The following is a 27,138-nucleotide window of genomic DNA, read 5'->3' as shown; positions in this document are numbered from 1 at the left end:
ACACTATTGGGGGGGAAGGGTTACGATATCTATCTCTCCACATATATTTTGATCGGCAGATGCATACGTTATGGAGGGGAAATATGAGGATCATCGAACTTGTGCCTTTTTATGTCTTTTTATATTTGATAACTTCGTTGCCTCTCCTTGCTTCTCGATAGAAGGCCTGGTATAAAGTTTTGCAAAATGGACCAACATTTCCTCTCATCAACCACTAACCTCCTATTTACCCAACATTCCCAGCTAATAATTTATCCGAAAACCAACTTGAAAACATCGTTGAAAATGAAATAACTTCCAGCTCCATCTGGCATAAGTTGGAAAGCTTGGCTGTAGTTCATAGGTCTTTGCTCCTCATCGACCTGAAAAGATTCTTGTCAGCGTCTGATACGAATCATGCCACAGCGACTTCTATTTGCGCGCAACTCATCAAATTTTCGACTTACCAACAAGGCTCCTGTGATCAAAATCAAAATTCCACCGTGTTCTCCGGATGGTTGCGCATCGAGAGTTGAGACTGCGTGCTTGACCTTCTCGAAAGGAAGAGACTGTACCAGGCTATTTTAGTATTGATGTGCATAAGAAGGGAGTGAAACATACTCCAAGTTTTTCTACGATGGCACCGGCTCCAAGGACAGAAGCGGACTCAAAAGTCAACATGGAGTTGTCACGCTGAAAGCTTATTAGCAAGAAATCTTTCCGGGGCAATGTTGGCACTGACGTAAAGAGGAGCCAACTGCTTTCTGTCCGCATCGAACTGGTTGTAGTAGTATTCGGTGAATTGCTCTATTAATGGTTGGCCTTGTCAGCATGCCGCTGCTAGAAGTTTAGAACAGCCGTGCATCATCGCACACAGATTTCGGGACGATTTGATGCTAGCTGCCGTGGTTCATCGGCGATGGAATATGTCATAAACTTACTTGCGACACTTTCGAAGTCTATAAAATAGGAGTTAGCCTCGAATCATGAATAGGTAGATAAATTAACGAATGGATAGCATCAAGTAGAATTTGAACGTATAGGCACTATCTGTGAGATACTCGGAATGTGAAGTAATTAACGTACCGGCCATCTTGCTCTAAGTTTATGAGGCTTTCTTAAAATAAGTTATTTAGAAAGGATATTTTGTGATGTTGGTTTGCTTGTTTTGGAGGGGAAATTATAGAGGGGTTTCTATGGATATTTTGAATACCAGACACTTCAGTAGAGTGGACACCACAATTGGGCTGTCATACGCTTTACCTAATATAGCTTAGTCACGTCGCCAAATAGCTCGAAAATTTATTCCTTCCCTTCCCTTTAAATCCATTCAATGCTTTTTCTTTTCCATTCAACGACCTTACCTGCATAATCTTCTTCAATCATACAAAGTCTTGAGCATTCTCTGATTGATATGGATATGGATAGGGATTTGACTTCGATTCAATGTTGACGTTCTATCTTTTTGAACTGATCTAATTACTTACAACAGCCGCTCTCGACAGCGTCTAGTCTAATCCTCATGGTATGTTTATGGTTTCCTTTTGCTTTACCGCATGCGCACACTTCCCAGCATTTTTTGTATGATGACAAAACCTTCCATTAAGAACGGCCTTCTGAATAACCATGTCGATTCAATCAATATATCAAGCTCAACAGTCTGACTCTATCAATCAAATGCCCTTCATCATTATCGTTGCAGAAATCTTCACAGGGATTCAGCTAACAATTATCAAGACTTTTAGGAATTTTCAACATTGAGCATAATTCAGATTGCCGCTCATCACAGCATATGTTTAGAGCTCCAACCAGCAAGCCATGGCATACTGAGGCGGTGTCATAGTAAATATGGACGATTCGTTTGTGATATTGAATCAATCACCAGGGTGTGATAACATGGTCATTTCAGGATTTCTCATTGAATCTTTCAATATTTTCTATTTTATATATAGCAATAATAAATCTTTGGCTCAAGTTTTGTCTGAAAGAACCTCGGGATACTCGCATCCAAATGAATGTTCACGGGATTTGAATTGAACTGAAGTGATTCACTGTGACCACAAGCCAGACCACCGATCACCTTTTGAGAAACAATATTCCGTTTGAAGATTCTTTCCATGTCCAAAATGATGAAGCGGTGTGATTTATTACCTAGTAGTATTGTCTTCCCTCCAACACATCAATACTTTCGTGATGACCACTTGTGACTTATTGATTTTACATGGTATTGTTGGTAAAAGTCATATTTATGCCCCTCTTCTTTTTCTTCGATAGATACTTTTGACTTGTTGTTGGTCTGCACTGTGCAGTTGTTCTTCAGCCTAGCGAAACTTGAGAAATTCATTGTTTTCTGGAGTGGAATCTCTTTTGCCTAACTAAGTATTGGTAGCACATGAAATTCAACTTACCTACCATTCGACCATACTCATCCTCACTCAAACTCACTCTTCAAAGAGATACAATCGCACCAAGTTGTAACTCGAGGAAAAGTCGAGGAGTTTCTACGATAGTCCAACTCCAACTCCAAATACAAATACAAATACTACAACCATTGGCTTTGGCTTGCTTGTACTCCCCAATTCCACCCAGAACATTCAAAACGCAGCGAACGCACAAGGCTTTCAGTAACAAGGTACGCACGCTAAAGAGGCAACCATCCATTTCCATTTCCAGACCTTCAGCCTCCTCATCCCATCCTTATTATCACCTACAATCGGACGGAGCTTTCCAAAAGCTCGGCCTCTTCAACTTTAATCCATCCCCCACGTTCAACACAAATACCAATACCAATACCATTACAAATTACAATACTTATAAGTTATACATATCAGGCTGTGCAGCTTCGTCTGCCATATTGTATCGGTGAGGTAAAATGCCTTGCTTCAAAGGTATTGCTGTCAGTGTCCACGCTGAAGGATCACCGCTCCCTGAATATGGAGTAACTCGACAATCAAGATTCAGTCGTATTAACACATACATCCCCGTCCCTCAACCCAAAATTCCCCGCGATTCGACCACCAATAAACCTGAAGCCGCAAAGTTTGCTATCTCAATTACATTGTTAACTCCAGGTCTTCCCATTCCTTACAGCACACCGAAAGCAACACCCGCGAACCCTTATCCTCAGCCTCAAACCGTCACTGGCTTGCCTGGCTTTGGCGAGAAGACAAATTTCACTGGTCAAGTCGGTCCCTACATACCAATCACCAAGTCAGAAAATGAAACAATCGCTGCATATATCTATTTTGATGGCAGACCAAAGGAAGAAGTGGCCACTCTTTTACGACCAAGCGAAGAGACATGGGTAAATTCTCGATGGGTTCAGGTTCCAGACTCTGAAGGAGGAGGACTGGCTGAGCGAGAGTTTTTGTTCCGCGAGGTTGGACTAGAGCGATGGTTGAACGGACTTGATCTTGACGGACAAGATGCCGCTGCAAGAATCGAAAAGCGTCGACAAAAGTTCGAGAAGCGTCGTAGGCGCAGAAAGGAGGAAATTGGCAGTGATGATGAACTCGCAGACATGATGACACCAAGAAAGAGATCCACAGCACGAGAGGTTCTACGATACGGAGCAGATGACCAATCGCCGGTCGAGACCGTTTCAGATGACGAAAGTTTCAGCTCAGACTCGGACGACGATGATGCTCTACCGGAAGCTGCAGGACAAATCAAGGTTGCTATGTTTCGGGTACTCGCATCTGGAGAAATCAAACGCGGCGAATACTCCCCACAATTTGATGCTCATGATGATGATGAAGAAGGAGAGAAAGGCAATGGAGAAGGAGGAGAGGGAGATGTTGATCATACCACAAGTTTTGCAAAGCCCAAGACATTGGACCCAAAATCTATTAGCACACAAACTGTCACCGGAATAGATGGGCCCGATAAGCCTTTCGCGGTCTTTACATTCTTCTATCGAGGTCAACGTAAGCTTTATTTCTGTTTTCTATCACATTACCACTCTCTAACATGTCACCACAGGTCAATTGCAAAAGATGGGCATTCTACCAAACTCAAAGCAGGAAAAGATAAACAGCAGTGCCGCGAAACGAAGGTCAACACAGTTAGACTTCGGAAATATTGGCAAATTGAGTAATACTGGAACCGTTGGGTTTTCCGCCTTTAGAGATAACGACACCTCCGCAAAGCGCAGCAAATCTAAAAAGAAGAGTAATGGAAATGTCGGCATGATGGAGGACAGCGACGATGAAGATGATGACGATAACGGAGTAAAGATGGAAGAAGTGGATGATAAGGACGATCCAAATAAGACTTTGAGTACCGAAGATGCAAAGTTTCAGGGAGAATTAGCAGACGGGGTTGGACGAATCAAGGTATGGTAATCCCATTGTACTTGTAAGAAAGTATGCTAATCTTGTTTGAAGTTAAAACGCCAATATTCCGCTGGGAATTTGAATAACAACTCGGGCAGATCACCTAACTTGGCCAGCAATACATCTGGCAACGCTACTCCCGCTACGGATGGAGACAACAATAGTCTCACTTTACCAAACAATGTGTTCGGAAAGAGTCTCACAGACGACAACTTTGTTGGTAGTCCTATGAAGAAACACAGAGCTAGTCTCCTCGGTGATGAGTCTCTAGATAAACGACTAGCAGGATTTTCGAGCAATCTTGACATTGTAGCAGCGGCCGAAGCTGCACAGACTCCCCTCCCAGAACCAGCAATGAAGGATGTCGATGAAGAAGAGTTATGATGGTTAGGGGCAATATAGGATGGAAGGAACACTGAAGATTTTGATATAGACATCATGGCATGATGGCTTTCACGCTAATGGGTGTCTCATCTATCTCTCAATCTAATCGATGGATTGGAAAGCGAAAAAAAGCATGGCATGACACGCAGCGAGTGATATTTGGTACGTTGGTTGATTTGTGAAAGGGGTGGCAGGCTTATCATATCATATCATATAATCAGTATGATTTTTATACCTGTTAACCTGAGTCTTCACATGGGATACCTTGTTTTTATGGATTGATTGGTTGTTTGCATACATCACAGTATGTCTTGTAAAAGATCTCTTTTAATACCCTGAGCGCCTGCTGCAATATGGTTTCATGGCTGGCTACAGAGCTGGGTGGTGGGTGGTACCTTGGTAAGAACTGCTCCCTTCACTCTACTGCTCATGGCGGACAGAGATTCGGTGGGCTTTACGTCTTCTCGTATGGGGATGGGTGGTTGGTCATGCATATAAATGAGCAGAAAACAGTTAAGATGAATAATATCAATAAATAAATTATATGGCCAGTTTTTTGTGAGTTGTGTGAATTTAAATGTGAGTAAGTCTGAGTGGAGTTACGAAAGTTTTCCATGTTGGTAGAGCAGAACATATTCATGACAGATTCTTCTCATGTGATGGGTGGGTGGCTAGTGCTATATTTCTCCCCCTCGGGTGTCACTACATAGATTCTTATTCATGTTTGCGCAAGGCTACGGGGTAGTCGACTGTCTTACTCTGGTCAAACTTTATCAATTGAGAAGTGAGAGAGTCCCTAGGATAGGCTTCAAGTACTTGTACGTATTGGAGATGAGCTCTACAATCTGCGTTCCTATGGGCTAGCTAGCGCAGCTCATATAGCAAATGACTATGTATTGATTCATTATTAGAATCTAATCCTTTTTTCTTTTGAAATAAAATTATAGCTGATGAACAAAGCGGAGCGATTAGGAACAATATTCTAAAAGATATAAATATCTAAAGGGATTATTTAGCGATGGTTTTTGAAGTGTTTAATATGGATCTATATTTTGGAGTATATAGTTTTGAATATCTTTAATAGGAAAAGCTAGGTATATGGAAGATTTACTGAGACTGTCGGTTTGCAGTTACACATGAAATTAGACGAGGAATCTGTATTGAAGCCTTGTTTGTATTTGTGTAATAGACGAGCTATCTTTGAGAGAACCGTTAGGTTCGAAGATTCGAGGAACGCATTGAGTAAATATCTTATGAAAACCAGCGATTCAGGAAAAGAGGAGGAGGCAAAGGAGAAAGTAGATTGCAACTAAGCTTTTGGTATGATCGGTAACGAAAGTGGTTGCGCAACGAAACCGATGTTGAATTGGAAGGCAGCTCTAGATGTTTATCAAACCTTGTCTTAGCTAGCCCTTGCGGTTGTCAATTTGAAATATGTGTCCATCACAAGTACCGCTTGCCCTTTGTAGAGAATAAAATCTTCTTTGGGCTCTTTTGTCGAGTAGCGTTTGCAGTATTCTCCTTCTGAATTTATGATTATGCTACCTTTCTTATCTTCTCCATCGCACCATGATATACATCTGTCATCATTGATCGATTTGAAATCATGGTGTTCAACTTCTTCATCATCCCCTCCGATAGTTTCACCAAACTACGTTCTTCGTGTCAGGGTCGTGTAGATATGGATATGAAAAACCAAACCTCACCTCAGGCATTCTAGTGTTGATCTCTCGTAAATGCTCCGTACTTCTTTTCGAATATGGATATAGAAGGGAGATCAGGATCGAATTTTGGCGCGGCTCTTGAAGTTTGAAGATTCGAATGCAAAGCTATTCGTTTGACTCGACTGCTACAAAGTTAGCGATAATAGCAGACATTTATGAATGAATGGACGAATACATACCGAGAGTTGTCATTAACGCCACTCCTGTAACCACGCACAGACTGGCGGGAACCATAATCAGCTTATAGGATCCTGTGTAAGATGTGATTAGACCAGAGAGGACCGCGAAGATAAGCACCGATATTACAAGAGGTAACGTGTTGACCCCCGATTGCAGTGGTGAAGCGTCTCGAACTGTCTGGAATCATATTGGAAGCTAGCGAGCGACTTAGTCTTTAATTGTCATGAATAGTCATTCTGACTTACATAGTACTCGGCGATAGCACGAGAGGCTGAAAGGGAGAGACTGTATATTGATGCTACTGCAATGGTGCCTTTCATAATAATGTATGGGACCAGCATGGCCTTTTCTTGCTTTCTCGATTGAATAAAACAAAACATCCCGAAAAGAATGGGCGATAGAATGAAAAGCGCAACGATGCGCTCATTACTCCAAGCATAAGCAGAACCGCCCCACTGCAGAGCCAACAGCAAGCAAAGCACTGCAGGTGCGAAGGAAGTGAATCCTAGAGAGTCAAGCTCGCGAAGCTTTTCTCTCTGGCTAATGTGGCGTGTGGCTACTTGAGTTGGCAGCTTCAAGAAGAACAATAGAATTGCTGCCGGAGCAGCAGAAACAAGGATATTGATATAGAAACACCATCTCCATGATAAATTGGAAGTGAGTGCTCCGCCGAGTAAAGAAGCGACAGCAGTCGCAAAGAACTCGCTTGCACTGATGAGCCCGATGTAAGTTGGCCGCTGCTTCAGTGGTCTTGACATGGCAATAATACTAAAAACCTCATGATCAGCCTTGAAAGTTCAATAGGATGGATATGTTGCTAGCCTTTATACATTACACAACCTTGGTTAGTTCCAGAGAAGCCGAGAGTTGTTATTGCCCGCCCAATGATAAAAACCACAGAACTTGGGGCCACTCCGGAAATGAGAATTCCAATCTCGAATATCACTATGTTGATAAGGAATACCCATTTTACATTGTACTGGGTGAAGAGTTTGCCTTGGGATAATTGAGATATGCACGATGTCAGTCGACTGTAGTGTTTAAGTAAATATGTCTTCATCATGAAAACGCACGAAAAACTCACAATGCAGCATCGTACCAGCCAACATCAGCTACCGAGTGGAATTCGTCTGTGATTCGTGGTATTGCAGTAGTGAGAATGGTAGCATTCTTTGAAATCCCACGTCGGCATGCGAGTTGGAAGGAACGTGGGTCACCATAACTTACAAGACCAACAAAAAACACACATGGACATAAAGATATCGATATAACACCGAACTCCAGGCCACTTGGGTAGATTATTTGTAAATCTTCTCGTCCAGTCTCAATTTCTGGAATCTGGAGGTTCTCGGGGTCGTGGAAATGTAAGGGTTTAGGTTCTTTTCAGTTGATTCGTCCGTTGTAATTGGTGCTGAGTCAATTACAGGTGTGTTTGTGTACTCTTCAGCCTGCTCTCTTTCGGTTGCTCATTTTTATTCAAGGATTTAGATGTTGCAAATTGAGTTCGGATTGCTGAAGAACGAATCATAAGCAGAGGACTCAGACAGATGAGGTCGAAATGTTTTCCCTGATAATATAATATTGGGTGAAATATCACTACTGATCTTGTGTCTCAAGATATAAGAATAATTGATTGAACTCTCTTATCTCATACCCTGCCCTGATATTCAACAATCTCGCCTATTCAGGAAGCTCGAAATGTAGACATTTTATACAAGCCAGTGTTCCGTTATGTTGGTAATATCCACATAATATACGTATCTCAGAGCCGAACCTATACTACCTAAAATACCTCATATTCTGTTGAAATACTGCCACTATGATTATCTTGCAGATATCAACCGCCCTTATAGGCTTTTGCTATCTGAGTTACGCTATCTCAGTTGTCATGTTGCTCGGTGCCTACGCAGTGCAGGACTCACCATTGTATAAACGCATGGCATTTGCCATCGCTGGTCCCGGTCCAGGGATTTCGAGCGGTGGTGTGAAGGATATTCCAATCTCTTTTCTTCCTGTGAAAAATTCAACTTCCCATCGAACAGGATCCCTGGTTTGTCTACCCATTTCTCTCAGATATACATCCGAAGTGAAAACGTCCAGCAAGTCGGCACCTTAACCCAAAACTATTAGAATGATTAGCGCAGGCTTCATAACCGAGGAGAATTGTGCTGCAATCTATCGCAGCAAAGTCAATAGCTCGCAGCCTATCATTGAAAATCTTGAGATACTTCAAGAGGAAGACCCTAGCCAATTTCTGCCTCTCACTGACGTTTTACAATCGATTAGAAAAGTAGCTGCCTTATCTTCATTATTTGACACTTGCCTGTCAATAGTGCCAGATGAAAATGAGAATAACTTCATAACAGGGATCAAGAAGTATGTCGATCAATACCATATACAGCTCCAAGCCTAATATGCTAACAATATCAGCATGACCACTTAACTGTATACATCGAAATTTCTGAGCAAATCATACGATCAATTTTTTTTCTACACATTTGATTTAAGCATTTCAGACATAACTTACTGGCTCGACTACTGGACCTTGCCGCTGCATACCGTCAGAAGATGAACTTTTCAACGATGTAACGGGATCCATGATCCGAATGGGCGTGACGTTTGCCTACCTCACATCAACGGTAGCCAAACTAGTGAATCCGGATATTCTGCCGACATTCAAAACTCTGCTGCTCAGCGGCGACTCTCTCAAGGAACTCGATATTGAAACCTGGGCACATAGCGCGACGCCGATAAATGGCTATGGCCCTCAAAAAGTAGTCCGCGCTCAGCGATCAACACTAGATCAATGCCAAACACAGATCCAAGTACTATCCGACAACTAAAGTCACTCATGCAACTATAGATGCAGGATTGTAGATCCAAGGAATCACGAAAGACTTCGCCCTATCTGTATGACGAGTGAACTCGTGATCGACGACCCAAGTGTTTGTTCCGTGTACATCAACGCTTCAAACTTGGAGAGATAGAATCATACATGCGAGAAGCTATTCCTGGACCCTTCCTCATCAATGTTATAATTGAGATCCTACCCTCTAGCGATCTTGGTGAAAAATCCAAGTTTGGTGGCTTTCTTGCAAATCAGAAAGAACCGGGAAAAGAACATCATAACTCGGAAAGTACACGGCTTGGCGACTATCCATCTCCTTGCCTACCAACAGCAACGATTCCAAAATATTATACCTTTCTGGACTCCAAACCTGTACCTTCCTCAGAAAAACTAGACCGCAAGTCTCTACGCCATCTTCCCGCCACCCTCACCTCTCAGCAACTAGGTATCTCGCTAGATGAGATTTCCGAGAACCTTCCACCTCCCTCCACCAACGAAAAAGTACACGTAAACGTCGCATAATCTAGGAAGCATTTCTCGATACGAGTGAGGAGAGTACAGTAGTTAATGATAATTTCTATCATCGTGGCGAAGATTCGATTTCTACCATCAAAATACTCGCTGCGGCTCAAAGAATAAACCTTCAGCTCAGGGTTGCGCAAATATTCGATTATCGATATCTCCTCCTTACTAACTTAACTTTAACCACAGCCATCGAAAGCATTCCTGAGGCTCCGTAAAACTCTCAAAAGGCTATTACTGACATGCCAGAGCTAGTCGATCGAGAGTAGGATCTTAATCTTAATAGCATCGAGGACATTTACCCAGTAAGCCCACTTCGAAAGGGTCTAATCTGATTGTCCTAACCACATGTAAGCACAAACCAAACACTCTGCAACAAGCCTTTCGTCTATCAGCTGATGTTGATATCGGCCGGTTTTCCGCTGCATGGGAAGATGTAGTATCTCAAAATGCAATCTTACACACTCGCAGTATCGTCACCAGGTCGTTGATTTTGCAAGTGGTGCTGCGTGAAAACATTGATTTGCAAACCGCAGTCAATCTACAAGAGTACCTCGATCACGATAGTAGTGTAGCGTTCGATTATGCCACCAGGCTTGTACGCATAGGTCTAGTGTTGAATCAGGACGGCGCTCATTATTTTCTATGGACAAGTCATCACAGTACCTACGATAGCTAGAGCCATTTCGGCATGCTTGATATGCTTGAGGAATGTTTCAACTTCAAAATCACAATACAAACCTGACAAAGAGAAATATTATGTGTTAAGTGTTCCCCGCTATCAAAAATAATATTTATATCAGACTATGTGCTTGCATGCCTATGTTCTTCAATCTTCCGTCTCCAATATTGCTCTCCTTGTGGCCCCTCTAATTTGTAAACAGCAAACAATAACATCAAAAGAACCTAATAAGCTCATTCATCAAAAAGGTATAACACAAATCCGCCCATCCTCATAACGCTCTCGCTGGCTGAAAAAAACCTAACCCCCTTCTCCTCTCCATCCCCTCGCTAGAAGTCAAAAGAATATAACACGTAATGTATGAATCCAAAAAATTTAGAAAGAAAGTGAGAAATAAAAAGTGTAGTCCATCATCCATCGTCCAACTGCGTACATTGCATCATCATTTCATGAACTATCATAGTCACAAATTCTCATATCATACCCAAGCCTCGTGTCCAATCATTACTACTCCGATCTTCTCGAATCTGTTAATGAGCTCAACAGTTTTGAAGATAATTGCTTGGTACCAAACCCGGTCGGCCATTCTTTCCAGCTACTTCTGCCTCCCACCACCCGTCATCTTGGTGCGTCATAACGGCAAGAATATCACCCTTTGCAAAACTAAGTTCTTCGGGGATAGCTGCTTGATACATATAGAGTGCGCGAGCTGATAGATTGTTAGTATTACTCAAATGATCAAGGCCAGGGGAAATTACCGAAATGTAGAATGGGGCGGCCCTGACTGTTAAATTGGCGGACATCCGCAACGCTTTTACTTCTGCTTCGGGCTGCCAATTGCTGGTCACTTCCACTTCCATAATGGCTCATGGCTCTTGAACCGGCACTAGCTCTACTGCCGCTTCTCCCCTGAGAGCCGTAACCGTCATCGTGACCCGAAGCTAATTGTATTGCCATGCTGTTATTTACCATACCCATTGAATGGCTACTGGAAGGTCTATCCTGTTGTGCGAATGGGGCCTTGACATGACTGCTGCTAGGTCTCTCTTGTTGCTGAAAGGGAGCTTTGACGTGGCTACTGCTGGGCCTTTCTTGTTGTGCATATGGGGCTGGCGAGACGCCACGAGCAGAAATGCTGGGGGAATTGCGTTGATAATAAGTATCAGAGCCCCGCTTTTGCTGAGGAGCGGATCCGGTACGAGAGTGAGTGCTTCCAGCGTATTTGGGAGAGGCAGCTTGTCTCATTTCAGCCTGTGTTCCAGGTCGAGGGGAAATACTCCTAGCGGGCGCTGGTGATGTAGTACGAGGCATATCTGACCCCCTTGTTCCGGGACGTGAGCCATACCCGGCTTGCTGTGAATCTGGTCTTGGTTGGGGAGGACTAAACATGTTCGCTGTTTGGTCGACGTACTTTTGACGAGTTTGCTGCATCGACTTTGAAGTGAAGGCGGGGGATGGAAGGCCAAGTCTCTCAACAGGAGTTGGATCGTAAGATGGTGGGGGTGTGCCACGCATACCAGCCATCAAAGCCCCATTGACCATTTGAGATCCGATAGGTCTGGATGTAGGCGCCGCATCCGGGGCGGGAGTAGCCACTCCGTGATATTTATCTGCAGACACCCTAGTAGATGAAGCTTTAGTAACAACTTTGAGGTCAGCAAGAGCTTGAGCTATGGGATCAGATTCTTCTGCTGCTTGGCTTGCAGGGGTGCTTTGAGCAAGCTTGTTCTTTTTCTCAGGCGCTGCAACATCAAAAACGTTGTTTCCGATGTTCAATTGAAAGTTGGCCCTTGGATCAACGGGCTCTGGGCTATTGCTGGGTCGGTCAGTCAGCATCATAGTTTGTGGCGCTGGCTGTATCATTCTCGAATTTGGTCTCCCAGCTGGAGTACTCTGAACACTGGTATTTCGACCGGACCATGTATTGCGATTTGATGGAGCTGGTCTGGCAACAGCAACTTCTTCCCCACCCTTGGTGCTCTTTCTTCGAAATGGGCTATGGAAGATTCCACTCTTTCTCTTCTGGATCGGCTTCTCAACGATCGGCGCGCTTTGTTTTACTGGTGAAGCTTTTCCACTTGGAGGTTCTTGGCTTGAGAATGATGTAGGATTCGAATAATCGCTTTGGGAATCGCGACTGGATGGTCGTACTGGGCTATTCGCGGCGGAGCTCATATCTGAAGGTGCTGATGAGGGTCCTGTTCGACACAACATTGTCATGCCATCCGTAGGATGAGGATTGTGGGGTACTTGAGCAATTTGTCCCTGTTTTGGAACCAATTGACCTTGTTGTTGCTCGTAAGGCATTTGTATTGGCTTCGACCAGTCCATCTTCGGTAACCTGGAGCTATCGGGGCGTTGATAATCCACTTGAGGCTGTTGCAGAATCTGAGGTTTATACTCAAGCTGAGCTTGCTTTGGGCGTTCTTGTTGACGATAATTAGCCTGGGCTTGTGCTTGTGCTTGTGCTTGTGCTTGCTTCTGTCTTTCGCTTTGTTGTTGTCTGTCAATTTGTTGATAATCAACGGATTGCTTCCTTTGCCTTTCTGCCTGTTGTTGATTGATGTGCGCTTGCTGCCTTTGTCTTTCTGCTTGCTGATAATCTTGTGGAGGTTGCTGCCTTTGCCTCCCAGGTTGTTGATAATCTGTTTGAGACTGGGGGCGAGCTCGACCCGGTTGGGAATAACTAGCCTGAGATTGGGCTCTGGGACGAGCTGGTTGTTGATACTCCAACTGAGCAGGTGGGGCTTGTATAGGTGGCTCTGGTTCGTAATCCTCTACTTGGGCATGTCGCGATCTGTCCGGGGTCGAACTTGATGGTGCAAGCTTCTGAGGAGTGACGGTTGCCTCTCGGCTCTTCGGTGTTTCAACCTCATGAGCTAACTCCTTAGCAAGAGCCGATTGAGGGTCATGGTGAGATTCGTAGGTAGATGGCTGTGGCGAAGAACTTCTATACGCTGGATTTATGGTCCGTTGAAATTGTGCTACTGAGTAAGCGTCGTCTTCAGAAGCCTCAGATTGTGAATCGGCATCACCGCGACAGAAATTAATGTATTTTGGCGGATCCGGAATTTCCTGCCCAGTCCCGCACTCGTTTATAAAAGACATGATGTCTTTCTCTACCTCGCAATCTTCAAGCGCCAGGCGAACCTTCTCACAAGAGGCATCATCGCTTACACAAACAGTGGAAGCGATATTTGCGAAACTCCACAAGCTACTCTTCATGAAGTCGAGTCTTTCTTCTTCAAGATCTTGAAACTTGTCTGCAGCCTGTTTCCAATCTCTATTCCAACGACCTGTTGTTTCCTCGAGTATCTTAACTGCGTTTTCGTACTCGGTATTAGATGTAGCCAAATTCACTTGAGTTTTCTCGAGCTTTGCTTTGTTTTTTCGTTCTTCCTGACCCATTACCATGTGCCCTTGCGCGAGGTATCCTTTAATCTTGAGGCACTCTTGTTCATATTTGTCTCGAGTCTGCCATTTAATTAATAGCTATCCAGCCTTCAAAGTTGGAATCCTTTACCTTGTTGACTTGATTTGTCTGTTGTACCTTGATCTTTAGTAGTTTTTCTGTGCCATGTTGAACAATCTTCCTTCTCTCCTTCATTGCACCAGCAAAGGCCGCCAGCGGCTCCTCTAGCTCTGTTTTCATTTGCCCAGCAATTGTTTGATGAGCCTTTCCCATCGCCTCGACTTCCCCCTTCAGAACATCCAGTGAATGGCGCAGAGTTCCTGTCTCTTGAGATCCTAATGGTTTTCGTGATAATTGGAGTAACTTGCGAGCATATTCCTCCTCGAGGGCGGCACGCGCTATACGACGGGTTAGCAACGCCCCAACGCGCAATCATGGTAAACATACCATTATAGAAAGATTTCAATTCATCACAAGTTTGTTTCGCATGGACCATACGCTGTATCAATGGCTCAACACCAGCGTCATCCTTCCCCCAAAAATTATTTGCGAAGCTCATGGTCACGGAGGGTCCATCTGATATCGTTCCCGGCATCTTGACTAGTATTAAAGGGGTTGGTTGCTCAATTCGCTATTTGGTAGGTGACTCTCAAACCCAGCCCTTCGAAGGGCAAAGAGTTAATTAGAGATATTGAGAGGTGATGGAAAAAAGAATCGATGAAGTTAAAAGCAAAGCTGTACGCTGGAAAGTTGTCTAACAATCTACTTCGTACAGAAATGATCGGTATGCAGAAAGGTGGATTGGGTTAATTGCGGAGTTTAATTAATGAAAGTAAAGTACAGACCGTATAATTACCTACCTACCCTTTGACTCTTTGTTGATTTAACCAACCAAGTCAGCTCATGGATCGTTGTCATGGTGATGTGGGGGGTGATTCGGGTGATACTCCCTCTAATATTGGGAGAAAGGGCGGCAGGCTGGAATTTTGACCACTTTGATAAAAGTAATTGATAGGTAGGTACGAGTGAGTAGTATATTGCCTATGGTAATTCGACTGATATAAGTTATATAAACAGAGTTCTAGTAGAAAACGATGCCCACCTATCTCGTCTTATCCTTACCTAAATTTTCTATTGAATGTGGGATTATTATCACTTTATATCGATTTGAAGGGAATAATTCAATTGTTACCGTACTCGTAAAGTAACAAGGTAAACAAGGTAAGAAGGTAAGAAGTTTGGTTGCTTACCTCGTATTTACCTAGTACTGTTAGTTTATCCTGGCGTGTTCAAGGACGAGCGATTATATAAGCACAGCGGAAGAGCTGGTGACGGGGAGCTAATGCCAAGCGGCGGGATATGGAGGGAGAGGGAGCACGGATTTTTCCACTCTGAGAATTCGGTCATTCGAGGGAGAGACACGTGAGAGGGTGAGAGTGAGGATGGGGATGAGGTAGGCCGGTCACTAGAAACGACAGAGTCGATCACCTTGCTGCCTTTGTCAGTCTTTTATAACACGCTTTTGGGCCTTGTCTCCAACCGCCTTGCATGGCAATCAAGTACCGTATTCGGTTGATTAACAGGTATATCGACATGTATAGGAAATAGAACGTAGATTCATCGTCCATCATGAATTCTCTTACATGTCTACCGAGTATGCTTACATACGAAGTACACGGGGTGATCAATACAAGTATACGATATCGTTGCTGGCAGCGGCAGGCAAAAGCAGAGTCGTAACATGGATTGAACGGTACGTACCTACTACCTAACTAAGTACTCGATGTCAGGGGTTGCATTATAACCCCACCTTCTCATTCAGAATTGAACCCAATGAATCAATGATTGCTTCATTAAGGTCTTTTACATATCTTTTCAATGTACCCAATGCCAATTCGTGCGACATGATGATAAATTCGCAGCTGTGGCATACCTAGCTATAGCAAGTAATCACTTATTGTGGATGGTTTTGGTTGAAATGATATGTCGAACAAGAGATAGCATCACGAAATATTGCAATCATCCATCAATTGAATTGAACGAAACTCCGTTGACCTCCCGGAGATCACTGACGTGGAGATAAAATATCTGAATTCGTCCATAGAATCTCGGAGGCTCGAAGGGGTCTCATAAACTCACACCGTAGATGCCCTCAAGCTGTATGTTTGATGCACACAAATATCAACCTATCATCTGAATAGGCAGGTAAACCCATTTATATACCCATAAGTACATTTGAAGTGAAGGTTAGAAGTGAAGAGCTTCTGCTTCTGAATTTATGATTGAATGAATAGAAAGTAGTCAATATTCATTCACTCCCATTCATTATACCTACCCACCTACCTAGCTATTCCAAGATTCATTCACTTGGTCGTCGGTTCTTCGATGCCAAGGTTATACTACAATACCGTAATAGCCTTACCAGTTAGGCGATGAAAACGAACTTCAATTCTTGACCTCGTTGAACGAACGAACTGCCCCCACTGAACACATCGCCTTCACAAATTCAATCTTTAACAACAAACCCTTTACCTCCTTCCCTTTGAAGTTTGAACCTTATAATCTTGTTGCGCATTATCAAAATACGATTCATCCATGTCCACTCCTCCCAGATAGATCAACCTTTCATCTTGAACAAGATTGAGAGGTAGCTCTGCGGGAGTGGGTCTGCGCCAAAATACAACTATCTTCGATGGTGAATTCAAGAGGGGGGACTTTCACACCTTCACCGGCGCAAACAATTGTGACAGGAGTTAGTCATTCACCTCACGGCTCGCATCATAGTACGTTCAGTGCTGGCGCAAGTCCATCTACAAACAGTCCAATCGGTGGCAGCGGAGTCAACAAAATTGTCGTCGCTCAGGTTTACCTGTTACTCGGTACAATTAAAGAAGATAAAGATCGCACAAAGTGGGAACAACAAGCTGAACAGCTCAGAAAGGTATGTGATCTATGTAATCTAGGTGCTCTATGTGCTCTTATTTGTTTATCACCTTGGAGTTCCATCTAACACGAAGCTTGCTTGCTATAGCTAGTTGATGAGCACGGCATGGAAGTATTCTCAAAGTACTTCAGCCGACTTGTGGTTGGCAACGCACCGCAGATATTTCCTGGCATTAATCGACCTGTTCTTAATTCAGGCAACTATCAGATTTTAGTAAATGAAGTACACAAGGTTGCCCATGATGTCGACCAGGCTGGGAAGATTGCGGAGTCCATAGAGACGGGGAATGAAGACATCTTTCGTGATTTTGACCTCTCAACCTTTATGGACCATTTCAAGCTAGACGCGCTCGAGAAGACAATTCTAGCACTTGCTTTCAAAACCGGATCAAGACCGGATCTTAAAACTAAAGGTTGTTTAAATCATTTCTCGTCCCACCATCCCTTCCTTTCCTTTCCATTGAAGGCTAACACAACTGTACAGCCGACGCTATCCTATCAGCAAATTATCAAGGCTTCGTAGAAGCTCTATCTCAGGTGAATCAAGGTCAAGAAGATCTCACACCATCCTTCCTCGCCACGATAGTCGATAGATTTATCCAAGGTCATCCACCGAATTTCGATCGTCAAGCGCAAATTCTACTGTTTAGAGCGATCAGCTACCGTTTTCGCGACCATCCAGAGCAAGACATTCCCGCGCCCACAGAAGTTCTCGCGGCGCTCTTCCTAATGTCGATAATCACAGAAGGGAATGGACTAATATTATACATACAAAAAACTGGAGCAGCGTTCACGTCGGACGAGGATACATGCAGAAATTATATTCGACATGCTGGGGATATCAATCTCGATGAGGCACAAGTTTCTGATGCTTTACTATATACTGCCATCAGTCGAACTCCTACATTTTCTCCGCAAATATTCGTTAGCAGTCTGAGGAAAGAAGTTCCCGCAGGGTTCAGTTGGCTGCAAGTTGTACAGCATTTCGATACACCAGATCTGAGGATATCTCCACAACAATTTCTCGCAGTTTACGAAGCTATTCGACCAATTGCGCTTGAAGACCCTGCAATTATTCCACAACTGCTTGGTGGTGTCTGGCAAAATACTGAAACCCAGCTTTCCTTCATCAGCGCATATGCATCCTTAAATCCACACGAGCTTGATGCTTCCACCATTCCAAAGCTTAGGCCATCATTCACGCTGGACGATTATGCCGATGCCAAGCCAGAGGTTCGAGAACGTGCTGAATGGGCAGTAAGGCATCCGCTTGTGTCCGTTATCACATTGACATCCGTCTTCATCGTTGCCCTCAGAGAGACCCAATACTCAGAAACCGTTGAAGCGAAACGACTGTTCCAAGAAGTGGTTGTACCAAATCTAGATATATTCTTAGTGTCAGCTTTCGGCGTACCGCGACCGTGGCCTGAGTTGGCAGTGGAGACAATCAACAATCTTTTCGAACGCTTTCTATTTAGGGTCGATGGTCACTATGATTTTGTCTTAGCAAGCTTATGGCGAAAGGATAAGACCTGGGTGGCACAACGCTTGATGGACGCGCATGTTAAAGCACCTCTCGAGCTTCCTCTTATATTAGAGCATGCAATAAAGCACGAGTGGCTTCATGAACTAGCCTCTATGCTTAACGGCTTCGGCCTCGATCTTGCTGCCCTAGCACACTCCCGCAGCTATCTGGATATCAAAGATTGGAAGGCTACCAATTCGCCACGAGAGGAGGAACTGGGCACGGCTCTATTGACTTTCCTGAGTATCAAGGCTCAACACGAGATTGTGTGTCAAAAGACTTCGCAACCACACAGTATAATGCTACCTGTTAAAACTGTATTCGCTATGTTGAATGTCTTGGAGGAAATTTTACCAAAGGAGCCTTCCGCAGAATTGATCGCCGTACAGCGGACTTGTATCACCGCCTACCCTCGTTTGATAAACTATGGTCAGGACGACGAGCTAGACCGAATTATTGATAGCAACGGCTTGGTGACCAACATGCTAAGCGAAAACGCACAGCACATGATGGAACAGCATTATAAGCAAATGTATAGTCAAGAGCTCAAGGTGCGGCAAATCGTTGATGCATTGGCAGGTTACAAATCTACCCGTGACCCCTACCAGCAAGATGTGTTTGCCTGTATGATACATGGTCTTTTTGACGAATACACCCTCTATTCTACCTATCCGCTTGAGGCTCTCGCAACAACCGCTGTTTTATTCGGTGGTATCATCCAAAATAAGCTCATTGCCGACCTACCTCTTGAGATTGGTCTAGGTATGATTCTTGAAGCAGTCCGAGATCACCTCCCAGAAGAATCTATGTACAAATTCGGATTACAAGCTTTACTGCAATTCATACCTCGTTTATCGGAATGGCCTGGATTCTGTCATCAGTTGCTGCAAGTGCCTGGTCTCGAAGGCACGGAGCCCTGGAAAAGAGCACAAAATGTTATACACGACCAACAAGAAGATATGTTGCGCAACGGGCACAACGACTTGATGAATGGGGGTGGAATTACAAATGGCAATATCGACGTACTGCTCTCAGCTGAACCTTCCGCACCACCGTTCAACTCTATCAACGTGGACCCTCTCCCTCCAAATGCAGACTTCCAAGACCCCGACCCCGAAGCACAAGGCAAAGTGCAGTTTTTGTTGAACAACATCACCGAGGTCAACGTGCAATCAAAATTCATCGAATTAAAGAGCGCCCTTGATGAGACAAATCAAAAGTGGTTCGCTGGTCATTTAGTGGAGGAACGAGCGAAAGTTCAGCCTAATTACCATGTCCTATATCTTAAGCTGGTCAAACTTTTCGAGGACAAGATCCTATGGAACCAGCTATTAAGAGAGACTTTTATCAGTGTCTCCAAGCTGCTTAATGCTGAAAGCACTTTGCAGTCATCAATCGACCGCACGCATCTAAAGAATCTCGGTGGTTGGTTGGGCTCTATGACACTTGCTAATGATAAGCCCGTCAAGCACAGGAACATTGCTTTCAAGCAACTGTTACTCGAGGCTTGTGACACGCAAAGGCTCATTGTTGTCATCCCATTCGTTTGCAAAGTTCTCTTCGAAGGTAGAAACTCGGTCGTCTTCAAACCGCCAAACCCGTGGCTTATGGATATCATTCATCTTTTGATCGAATTATACCACAACGCAGAGCTTAAGCTGAACCTCAAGTTCGAAATCGAGGTGCTTTGTAAAGGTTTGAATCTGGATCATAAGAGTATCAAGCCCTCTACAGAATTCCAGAGCCGCATCCCACCTATTGAGGAGGCCACCGAGCCAATGGCAGTACCTGATGGGCTGGATAGATTCGAGAACCTTTCTGTGAATGGTTTAGGAGGCGGAATCGCCAGTGGCCGATTTTCCCCGCAAGAAATCCTTTCTACCATGCCTGATCTCGGACCTCTTCTTACCTACCCCCCTAGCAACGACATGGTGAACACGCGCCAATTGCATGATATTCTCAAGACTGCAATCACCCGAGCAGTTCATGAGATTATTTCGCCGGTTGTAGAACGTTCTGTAACTATTGCTGCTATCTCGACCGCTCAAATGATTCACAAGGACTTTGCGACCGAGCCCAACGAAGCTCGTGTACGCTCTGCAGCTATCAACATGGTCAAGAAGACTGCCGGTAGCCTCGCTCTAGTCACTTCTAAAGAGCCGTTGCGTGCAAGCATGACAAATTACATTAGAACATTATCAGTCGAGCATCAGTTACCTGAAGGTACCATAATCATGTGTGTAAATTCCAACCTCGATCTAGCCTGTAGCCAGGTCGAGAAGAAGGCTGAGGAACGCGCTGTCCCTGAAATCGAAGAGATACTAGAGCCAGAACTAGAAGCTCGGCGCCTTCACCACATTAGACGACCAGATGATCCATATATCGATCCTCAACTCAGTCGTTGGGCCTGGACCATTCCAAGCCCGTATAAGTTACAGCCGTCAATGTCTGGCCTTAATCAGGAGCAAATGGCTATTTACGATGAGTTCGCTCGTCAGCCTAGACTACTTCCTCTAGCAGATAGAGGTTCGGCAGCTGGATCCTTGGCCGGTACGACCCACGTTGCTACAGCTTCAGATGCAACAACGTCAATCACCAACGATCTTCTGCGGGATCAATTTCCCACGGTTCCAAACCTTCCAGCGCCAGCTGAGACTCCTACAATTCCACTTGTCAACAACCAGCAAGCCCCTTACAGCCAGCCTTCAGCTGCTCTGTCCAACGGAAGAATGCCAAATATGGCCATGAACCCCCAAGGATTGCCGGAGAAGGTGCAAAGGCTATTGGCTGACTTACAACAAACCACTGCCGATATTCCTGAGCAGCACTATATGGATCTCCCTCGACCACATCCCGTCATTGAGATCTTGGATGCCTTGTACAGTTTAATCATCAGAAGCCAGCAAGGACAAGAACCTTATGATATTTGGATTGCAGAGCAAATCTGTGGAATAGTGTTTAGTGGAAGTGAAAACACTTTGGTGATTGAGTGCTTAGTACATGTACTTGAGAACATTATCAGGATTGGTGGTCGTTGTGCTGTTCGTGTTTCCATGATTATTGGACAGCAAGTTGGAGAAGCACTTCTCCACGTCCCATTGATTATTGCATTGGTCAAGGCTGAAATGATTGATTGGGCACGCGTCGACTTCGCTACCTCTACCGCCTTGGCGGAGCGCAAAGAAGGGACCCTAGAATTCTTCCTTTCTCTCTTGGAGCAGGTTTTCTTATGTGATCGACCACTAGCGCTGTATACTGATGTCGCGAAAAGTTTGGAAGTCGCTTTTGAATGGATATCAAAAGAGCCTAACTTGGAAGTTGGCCAGCAGCTCAAGGAGAAGCTTGCTGCTTCTGCCCTTCCAAAAAGCGTCGGTCGCAGTCAAAATGACCGACTTGCCTTTCGTCAAGATCAAATGGAATATGTCTTCGAGGAGTGGATTCACTTGTTCAGCAACCCCATTGCTCCGGAGAGGGCAGCGCTGGTATTCATATCCCACATGTATAACAGGCAGCTTATCAACGATAAGGAGGATCTTTGCCTTTTCTTGCGCCTTTCGATTGATACATCAGTCGAACGTTTTGAACAACAAATTCAAATGCATGGCTTCCTTAATGATGCCTACGTCCCTATTGATGCATTGGCAAAGCTTATATCTCTACTGGTTAGGGGCTATGAACGCGAAGGCGAAGTGAAGGGTGACAAAGCCGCGTTCTTGGAATCAGTTCTATCAGTCATAACATTGGTTTTAAATCATCATCATGTCATGCGGGGCGAGGGCTTCAATCAAAAGGTCTTTACACGACTTCTTTCTTCCATGCTTTGTCATTTGAATACTTTCTCGACTGATTTGTCCGAAACGGAGAACCGCCAGATCATTCTGACATTCGCTGAAAAGCTCATCAAACTCCAGCCAGCTTACTTCCCAGGCTTTGTATACGGTTGGATGACCTTGATCTCTCATCGCTTTTTCCTTGTACCATTGATGGGACTCCCGGATGAGATGGGGTGGCAACCATTTGCAAAGCTTGCGGAATGTTTACTGTCCTATACAGGCGAGCTACTGAAGCCATTACAATTGACATTGGCGGCAAGGGATATTTATCAAGGAGTTCTCAAATTCTTTCTTGTGTTACAGCATGATTATCCTGACTTCGTAGTTGCATACTCGTCGAAGTTATGTGCCAACGTGCCAGGTCATTGTGTTCAATTGTTGAATCTCATTCTCAATGCTCATCCAACAAAGACTCAGTTGCCAGATCCGTTACAGCCAGGATTGAAAATTGAACGTATTGAAGAGATCCGCACATCACCAGAGATTGCCAGCCTTGATGTCGAGGGAACCCTACAATCAACAGGTCTATATGAGATTCTCGAACAAGCCTTACAAAATGGCCCTTCGGAAGATGCGGTGGCTCACATTACTCATACTATACAACGCAAGCAAACCGAAGTGAGCGGCCCAGGATTTGTGCCTGTCAACGTTGACTTGCAGCTGATTGAGTCTATCGTTTTACACATCTGTATGTACGCTGTGACGAGAGCAAGTCAAAAGGGAGAGCTTAATAGTTTTGCTCGCGGTTCTACCGATGCTGCTTTGCTCTCGATGCTGGTTCACGAACTCAACCCAGAAGCTCGACATTATCTTCTGACCAGCATGGTCAACCAACTTCGTTTCCCTAACGCCCATACAAATTACTTCGTGCAAGCGCTCCTGGAACTATTCGGAAATGACGTCAATGATCAAGAGGAGTCGGATATCAGTCAACAAATTCTTCGGGTTTTGTTAGAAAGAGCATTTGTGTCCCTGCCGATCCCTTGGGGCGTGCTTAACATGGTCATCGAACTCGCCAAGAACGAGAACAAATACAAATTCTTTGACTTGCCATATATCAAGTCGACACCAGAGGTAAGATCCGCGGTCCTCTCACTTTACTCAAATAACTGACAGAATTTTGATTAGGTCGCTGAGCGGATTGCTGTTATCGTGCAACGTTCTCTCTCAAGATAAAGTTACACACCCTTAACCAGATCTGGATAATTTGATTCTGGCACAAACATATAAATGTGTCGCACCAGTGATTGAAAATTTTCAAGATCTGTCTCATTGTTACATAACCTCTTAGGTCACATTCGGCGTTCCATGTTACAGATCTTTCCGGTTTGTCTACTGCATAGCGAGTAAAAGGAATTGGGATTTTTGCAAGATCTGCTATACTTATGGTGGGAACAGGGAACGACAAAAATTTTTATTTAATGCATCTTACATGATTAATGTTTCCTTGCCTACCTTCTGTATGACAGAAATTTAAGGGTGGGCAAAAAATCTGGTGGCGTGGGGAAAAACAGACATATGGCGTGGAAATGGTTTGGCTTACTTGCTGTTATGTGGGAAGGCGGCAAACTTTTATGTATCATAAATGGAGTTCAATATATTTTTCTGGAAACAATCACATTCGTTTGTGAAGATCGTTCTCCTTTATTCCCACGAGATTAATTACTGACAATCTTTAATGGGTGGATTTTTTTATTTTTATTATGACGATGTGGTCAAAACAAACTGCCGTTCTTAGCGCTTCTTAGAATTACATTGTGGAGAAACCCTCGCTTCAGTTGGCAAAGATCTTCTCATTTTTTGATTGAAAATCACTGATTCTGGTTTGATGAAAGTTGATTATGGCTAATCAGCCTCAAGTTCAGAGCTGCCCCACAGCGGGAAATTGGGGATTCCGCAAGCGTGGCCGAGCTTAAAAATATTCACAAACATGATATATATCTCCTTGACGTGCTAGGAAAGAAAGGGGAATGATGAACTTTTCAGGTAGACGTCGAGAAGCTGATGAAGGGTATTCTTACATAGCTCAAATGTTTCGGTACCCATACATTTCCCTATTCTCGATTCCGTGTTCATATTGATTCTACTCTAGTATTAGTTCACGTCCTTCAGACCTAATGTTTGGTAAAATAATCTTCTTGGCAGCAGCGTTGCTAATTTTCCTCGCACATGCTGAAGGGAGCTTCACGACTTGGTCACCACCTGGTCCAGGTGATGTTCGTTCTCCATGTCCCGCGATGAACTCCCTCGCCAATCATGGATTTCTCCCGCATGATGGAAAAGGATTCACGGTTCCTGATGTTATCACCGCGTTAGATACTGCTTTGAAGTATGATTTCTCTTTGTCACATCAAACTTTCTCTATTGTCTCCTAACTGTACTATACATCGATTGATCACTGTAAATCTAATCTTTAATCTAGCGTGGGCGTCGATTTTGCCACTGCCATTGGCACCGCCGGTCTGCTCTCAGTTCAAGGCAATCTCCTCGCTACATCTTTCAATCTCGATGACCTCAACGAGCACAATTTTCCCATCGAACACGATGGATCGCTTTCCCGCGCCGACTACTACTCCTCTCCAAATCACGATGACTATTCATTCAACCAAACAATCTTCAACCAATTCCTCTCATTCTTCACCTCCCCCCAAACATCCATCCCCGTCGCCGCGGCCGCCAAATACGCACGTGTGAAATATGAAGAGGAGCACGATCCACACTTTTCTTACTCGGCTCAGCATTTTGTTTTGAGCTATGGAGAGACGGCGTTGTATTTGAGTACGCTGGGGGATCCGGTGGAGGGTATCGCGGATGTAGAGTGGGTGAGGGTTTTCTTTGAGGAGGAACGGCTGCCGTATCGGGAGGGGTGGAGAAGGGGGGGTGTGCAAACGAATTTGGCGAGCTTGGCGGTGATGATCGAGAAGTTGATGTTGGCTAATGAGGAGGTGTTGCCGGAGGGTCTGGAGGTGACGGCACAGACGGTGGGGATTGCTTTTGGGGGGTATGATCCTCTTACGGGGGTACTGGGTCATGTGGTTGGGTGATTGCGCTGGAATGGGGGAGGCTGTCGATTATGTTTCAGTGTTTTGAAACCATCTAGAATCCAAGCTGTATCGTCAATCTGGTCAAATTTAAGTCTCAAAGATATTTAATTGCAAATAACTGTTGCTAACTGCACCACAAAGTTTATTATACTGGCCAATAAAAGATAGTATAAGTAACGATACTTTTCCTGTTTAGTACTATCTGCTGGTTTGAGAAGAGTACGTATGAAATAAGACCTACGATGTAGGCTCTAGTTGTCAATGTGTGTTCAACTTAAGGAAGTAGCTAATTACAGGAAGAAGCAGTCTTTAAATACGCCTTGTTGTAGAACTAGCTCCTTTGTAGTAGGCTATGAATGACTCAGGATCATTTATTCACCTGTTACTTACACACTACGTAGTGACGAGTTCGCTTGAGACGTATGAGATGGACTACTTGATTCTCCTCACCTAGCGATTCCGGAAATCGAAGAATATGGGGTATCTAAAATCACAAAACGTCAACTGCTTTCTATTTTATACTCGAGTACTCATTGCAGTCTCAGACTGATTCGATTTGATTTGATGCTTGCGGAGATGGGTGACAGTGAAATCAGTATCATCACCAAACGATTCTTATTCATTCATATATGTTGGTGTGTTGAGAAACAATGCTGGATTCGAGGACGTTTCGCTGTTTTCCATGTAAATGCGAGGACAACCAGAGAAGGAAGCGGGAGATTCCGAGGACAGCTGTGGTTTAAGTAGTACTTATCAGGGCATTGATTCATATCATGATTCGAAAAGCTAGCAAATTGATCCATTCGATATCTGGGGGAAATGATGGCTGACGATGGAGATAGATGTTGGTAACCATAACTCTATTATGATTAGATTTTTTTCAAATCGGTTCGCTCAATATCACGGAAATAATGACCAGTGAGAGTGACAGTGACTGGGACTGGTATTCACAATTCTACTATGATTGGTTCACTCAATATTGCGGAAACAATGACAGGCATTCAGATTCGAAGAAAGAATACAGCTCCAACCATGGTTATTGACAAGCCACTGAGATAAAAACCACCCCGTTGTTGGAGTTGAGAAGGGGACAGAAATCCGCGTTTCAAATTTTCAATACATTCACAGCATCTTCTTCCTAGAATGAAACTAAATGATGAATCTATTCGATGAATGTACACAGGTGCAGCATACAAACTTACTGAGCTTGGACGAGGCACCTCTGGATTCAGAAGACTCCGTGCCACCAACGAATGAATTTCCCGCGAAGGTCAATGTCAAAGACTGATAGATGCATCTGTATTGAGAGGCGCTTTCACGAGCTGGAGCCGCTGCCTAAATACCTTGAAGCTAAACTCTTTCCTTACGGTACAAAATATTGGTTATCTGCTTTGCAACATCTCAATGTCGGAATAGAGCAGAAGGAAGATATGGGCTACTAGCCTAGCCGAGGTTAATCTGGCACCTCTTTAGCGACAAACGCGGGCTCTCCAATCTGGTAGTTATACCATTACCGCCGAGCTCTTGAAATAATCATGAGGTGAGATGAACTTATTACTAGGTATGAACTAGCCTCTGTTGCGCCACGGCCATTATTCAACGCCATCTCAGTGATATTAGATATGCTTCATGTTGGTAGCGCGAGCACGGTCAAGATTCATCATTCGTGAAAGAGCTACAGAAGTTCAAACTGGAGCTCTAAGCAAACATCTAGTTAGTAAACAGTTA

At 44.1% G+C, this 27,138-nt stretch overlaps 8 protein-coding genes across 8 annotated transcripts; 4 read left to right on the top strand and 4 right to left on the bottom strand.

Annotated features, from left to right (window-relative positions):
• Positions 1-251: 251 nt before the first annotated feature.
• Positions 252-1,072, bottom strand: EAE97_002530 (uncharacterized protein; the record flags this gene model as incomplete). Its single annotated transcript, XM_038873041.1, has 6 exons — positions 252-362; positions 447-548; positions 601-672; positions 722-786; positions 921-938; positions 1,066-1,072. 6 exons carry the CDS (start codon positions 1,070-1,072, stop codon positions 252-254), a joined length of 375 nt encoding a protein of 124 aa, XP_038736247.1.
• A 1,779-nt stretch (positions 1,073-2,851) lies between these two features.
• Positions 2,852-4,697, top strand: EAE97_002529 (uncharacterized protein; the record flags this gene model as incomplete). The annotated part of the gene is made up of 3 exons (XM_038873040.1): positions 2,852-3,905; positions 3,961-4,313; positions 4,365-4,697. 3 exons carry the CDS (start codon positions 2,852-2,854, stop codon positions 4,695-4,697), a joined length of 1,740 nt encoding a protein of 579 aa, XP_038736246.1.
• Positions 4,698-6,526: 1,829 nt separating this feature from the next.
• EAE97_002528 (uncharacterized protein) lies at positions 6,527-7,359 on the bottom strand (the record flags this gene model as incomplete). Its single annotated transcript, XM_038873039.1, has 3 exons — positions 6,527-6,546; positions 6,601-6,778; positions 6,847-7,359. 3 exons carry the CDS (start codon positions 7,357-7,359, stop codon positions 6,527-6,529), a joined length of 711 nt encoding a protein of 236 aa, XP_038736245.1.
• A 59-nt stretch (positions 7,360-7,418) lies between these two features.
• Positions 7,419-8,129, bottom strand: EAE97_002527 (uncharacterized protein; the record flags this gene model as incomplete). Its single annotated transcript, XM_038873038.1, has 3 exons — positions 7,419-7,632; positions 7,686-7,980; positions 8,042-8,129. The coding sequence occupies 3 exons, from the start codon at positions 8,127-8,129 to the stop codon at positions 7,419-7,421; spliced, it is 597 nt and encodes a 198-aa protein (XP_038736244.1).
• A 1,467-nt stretch (positions 8,130-9,596) lies between these two features.
• Positions 9,597-10,189, top strand: EAE97_002526 (uncharacterized protein; the record flags this gene model as incomplete). Its single annotated transcript, XM_038873037.1, has 2 exons — positions 9,597-9,956; positions 9,977-10,189. The coding sequence occupies 2 exons, from the start codon at positions 9,597-9,599 to the stop codon at positions 10,187-10,189; spliced, it is 573 nt and encodes a 190-aa protein (XP_038736243.1).
• Positions 10,190-11,192: 1,003 nt separating this feature from the next.
• Positions 11,193-14,660, bottom strand: EAE97_002525 (uncharacterized protein; the record flags this gene model as incomplete). Its single annotated transcript, XM_038873036.1, has 4 exons — positions 11,193-11,362; positions 11,412-14,127; positions 14,177-14,463; positions 14,513-14,660. The coding sequence occupies 4 exons, from the start codon at positions 14,658-14,660 to the stop codon at positions 11,193-11,195; spliced, it is 3,321 nt and encodes a 1,106-aa protein (XP_038736242.1).
• A 1,914-nt stretch (positions 14,661-16,574) lies between these two features.
• EAE97_002524 (uncharacterized protein) lies at positions 16,575-23,957 on the top strand. Its single transcript, XM_038873035.1, has 4 exons — positions 16,575-17,006; positions 17,097-17,421; positions 17,493-23,440; positions 23,495-23,957. Exons 1-4 carry the CDS (start codon positions 16,758-16,760, stop codon positions 23,540-23,542), a joined length of 6,570 nt encoding a protein of 2,189 aa, XP_038736241.1. The 5' UTR covers positions 16,575-16,757; the 3' UTR covers positions 23,543-23,957.
• A 526-nt stretch (positions 23,958-24,483) lies between these two features.
• Positions 24,484-25,410, top strand: EAE97_002523 (uncharacterized protein; the record flags this gene model as incomplete). Its single annotated transcript, XM_038873034.1, has 2 exons — positions 24,484-24,695; positions 24,789-25,410. 2 exons carry the CDS (start codon positions 24,484-24,486, stop codon positions 25,408-25,410), a joined length of 834 nt encoding a protein of 277 aa, XP_038736240.1.
• Positions 25,411-27,138: the final 1,728 nt, after the last annotated feature.

This window comes from Botrytis byssoidea, assembly GCF_014898295.1.
Source record: "Botrytis byssoidea strain MUCL 94 chromosome Unknown BBYS_004, whole genome shotgun sequence".
Classification (NCBI taxonomy): Eukaryota; Fungi; Ascomycota; class Leotiomycetes; order Helotiales; family Sclerotiniaceae; genus Botrytis; species Botrytis byssoidea.
This window is presented reverse-complemented; position numbering and strand designations above follow the sequence as displayed.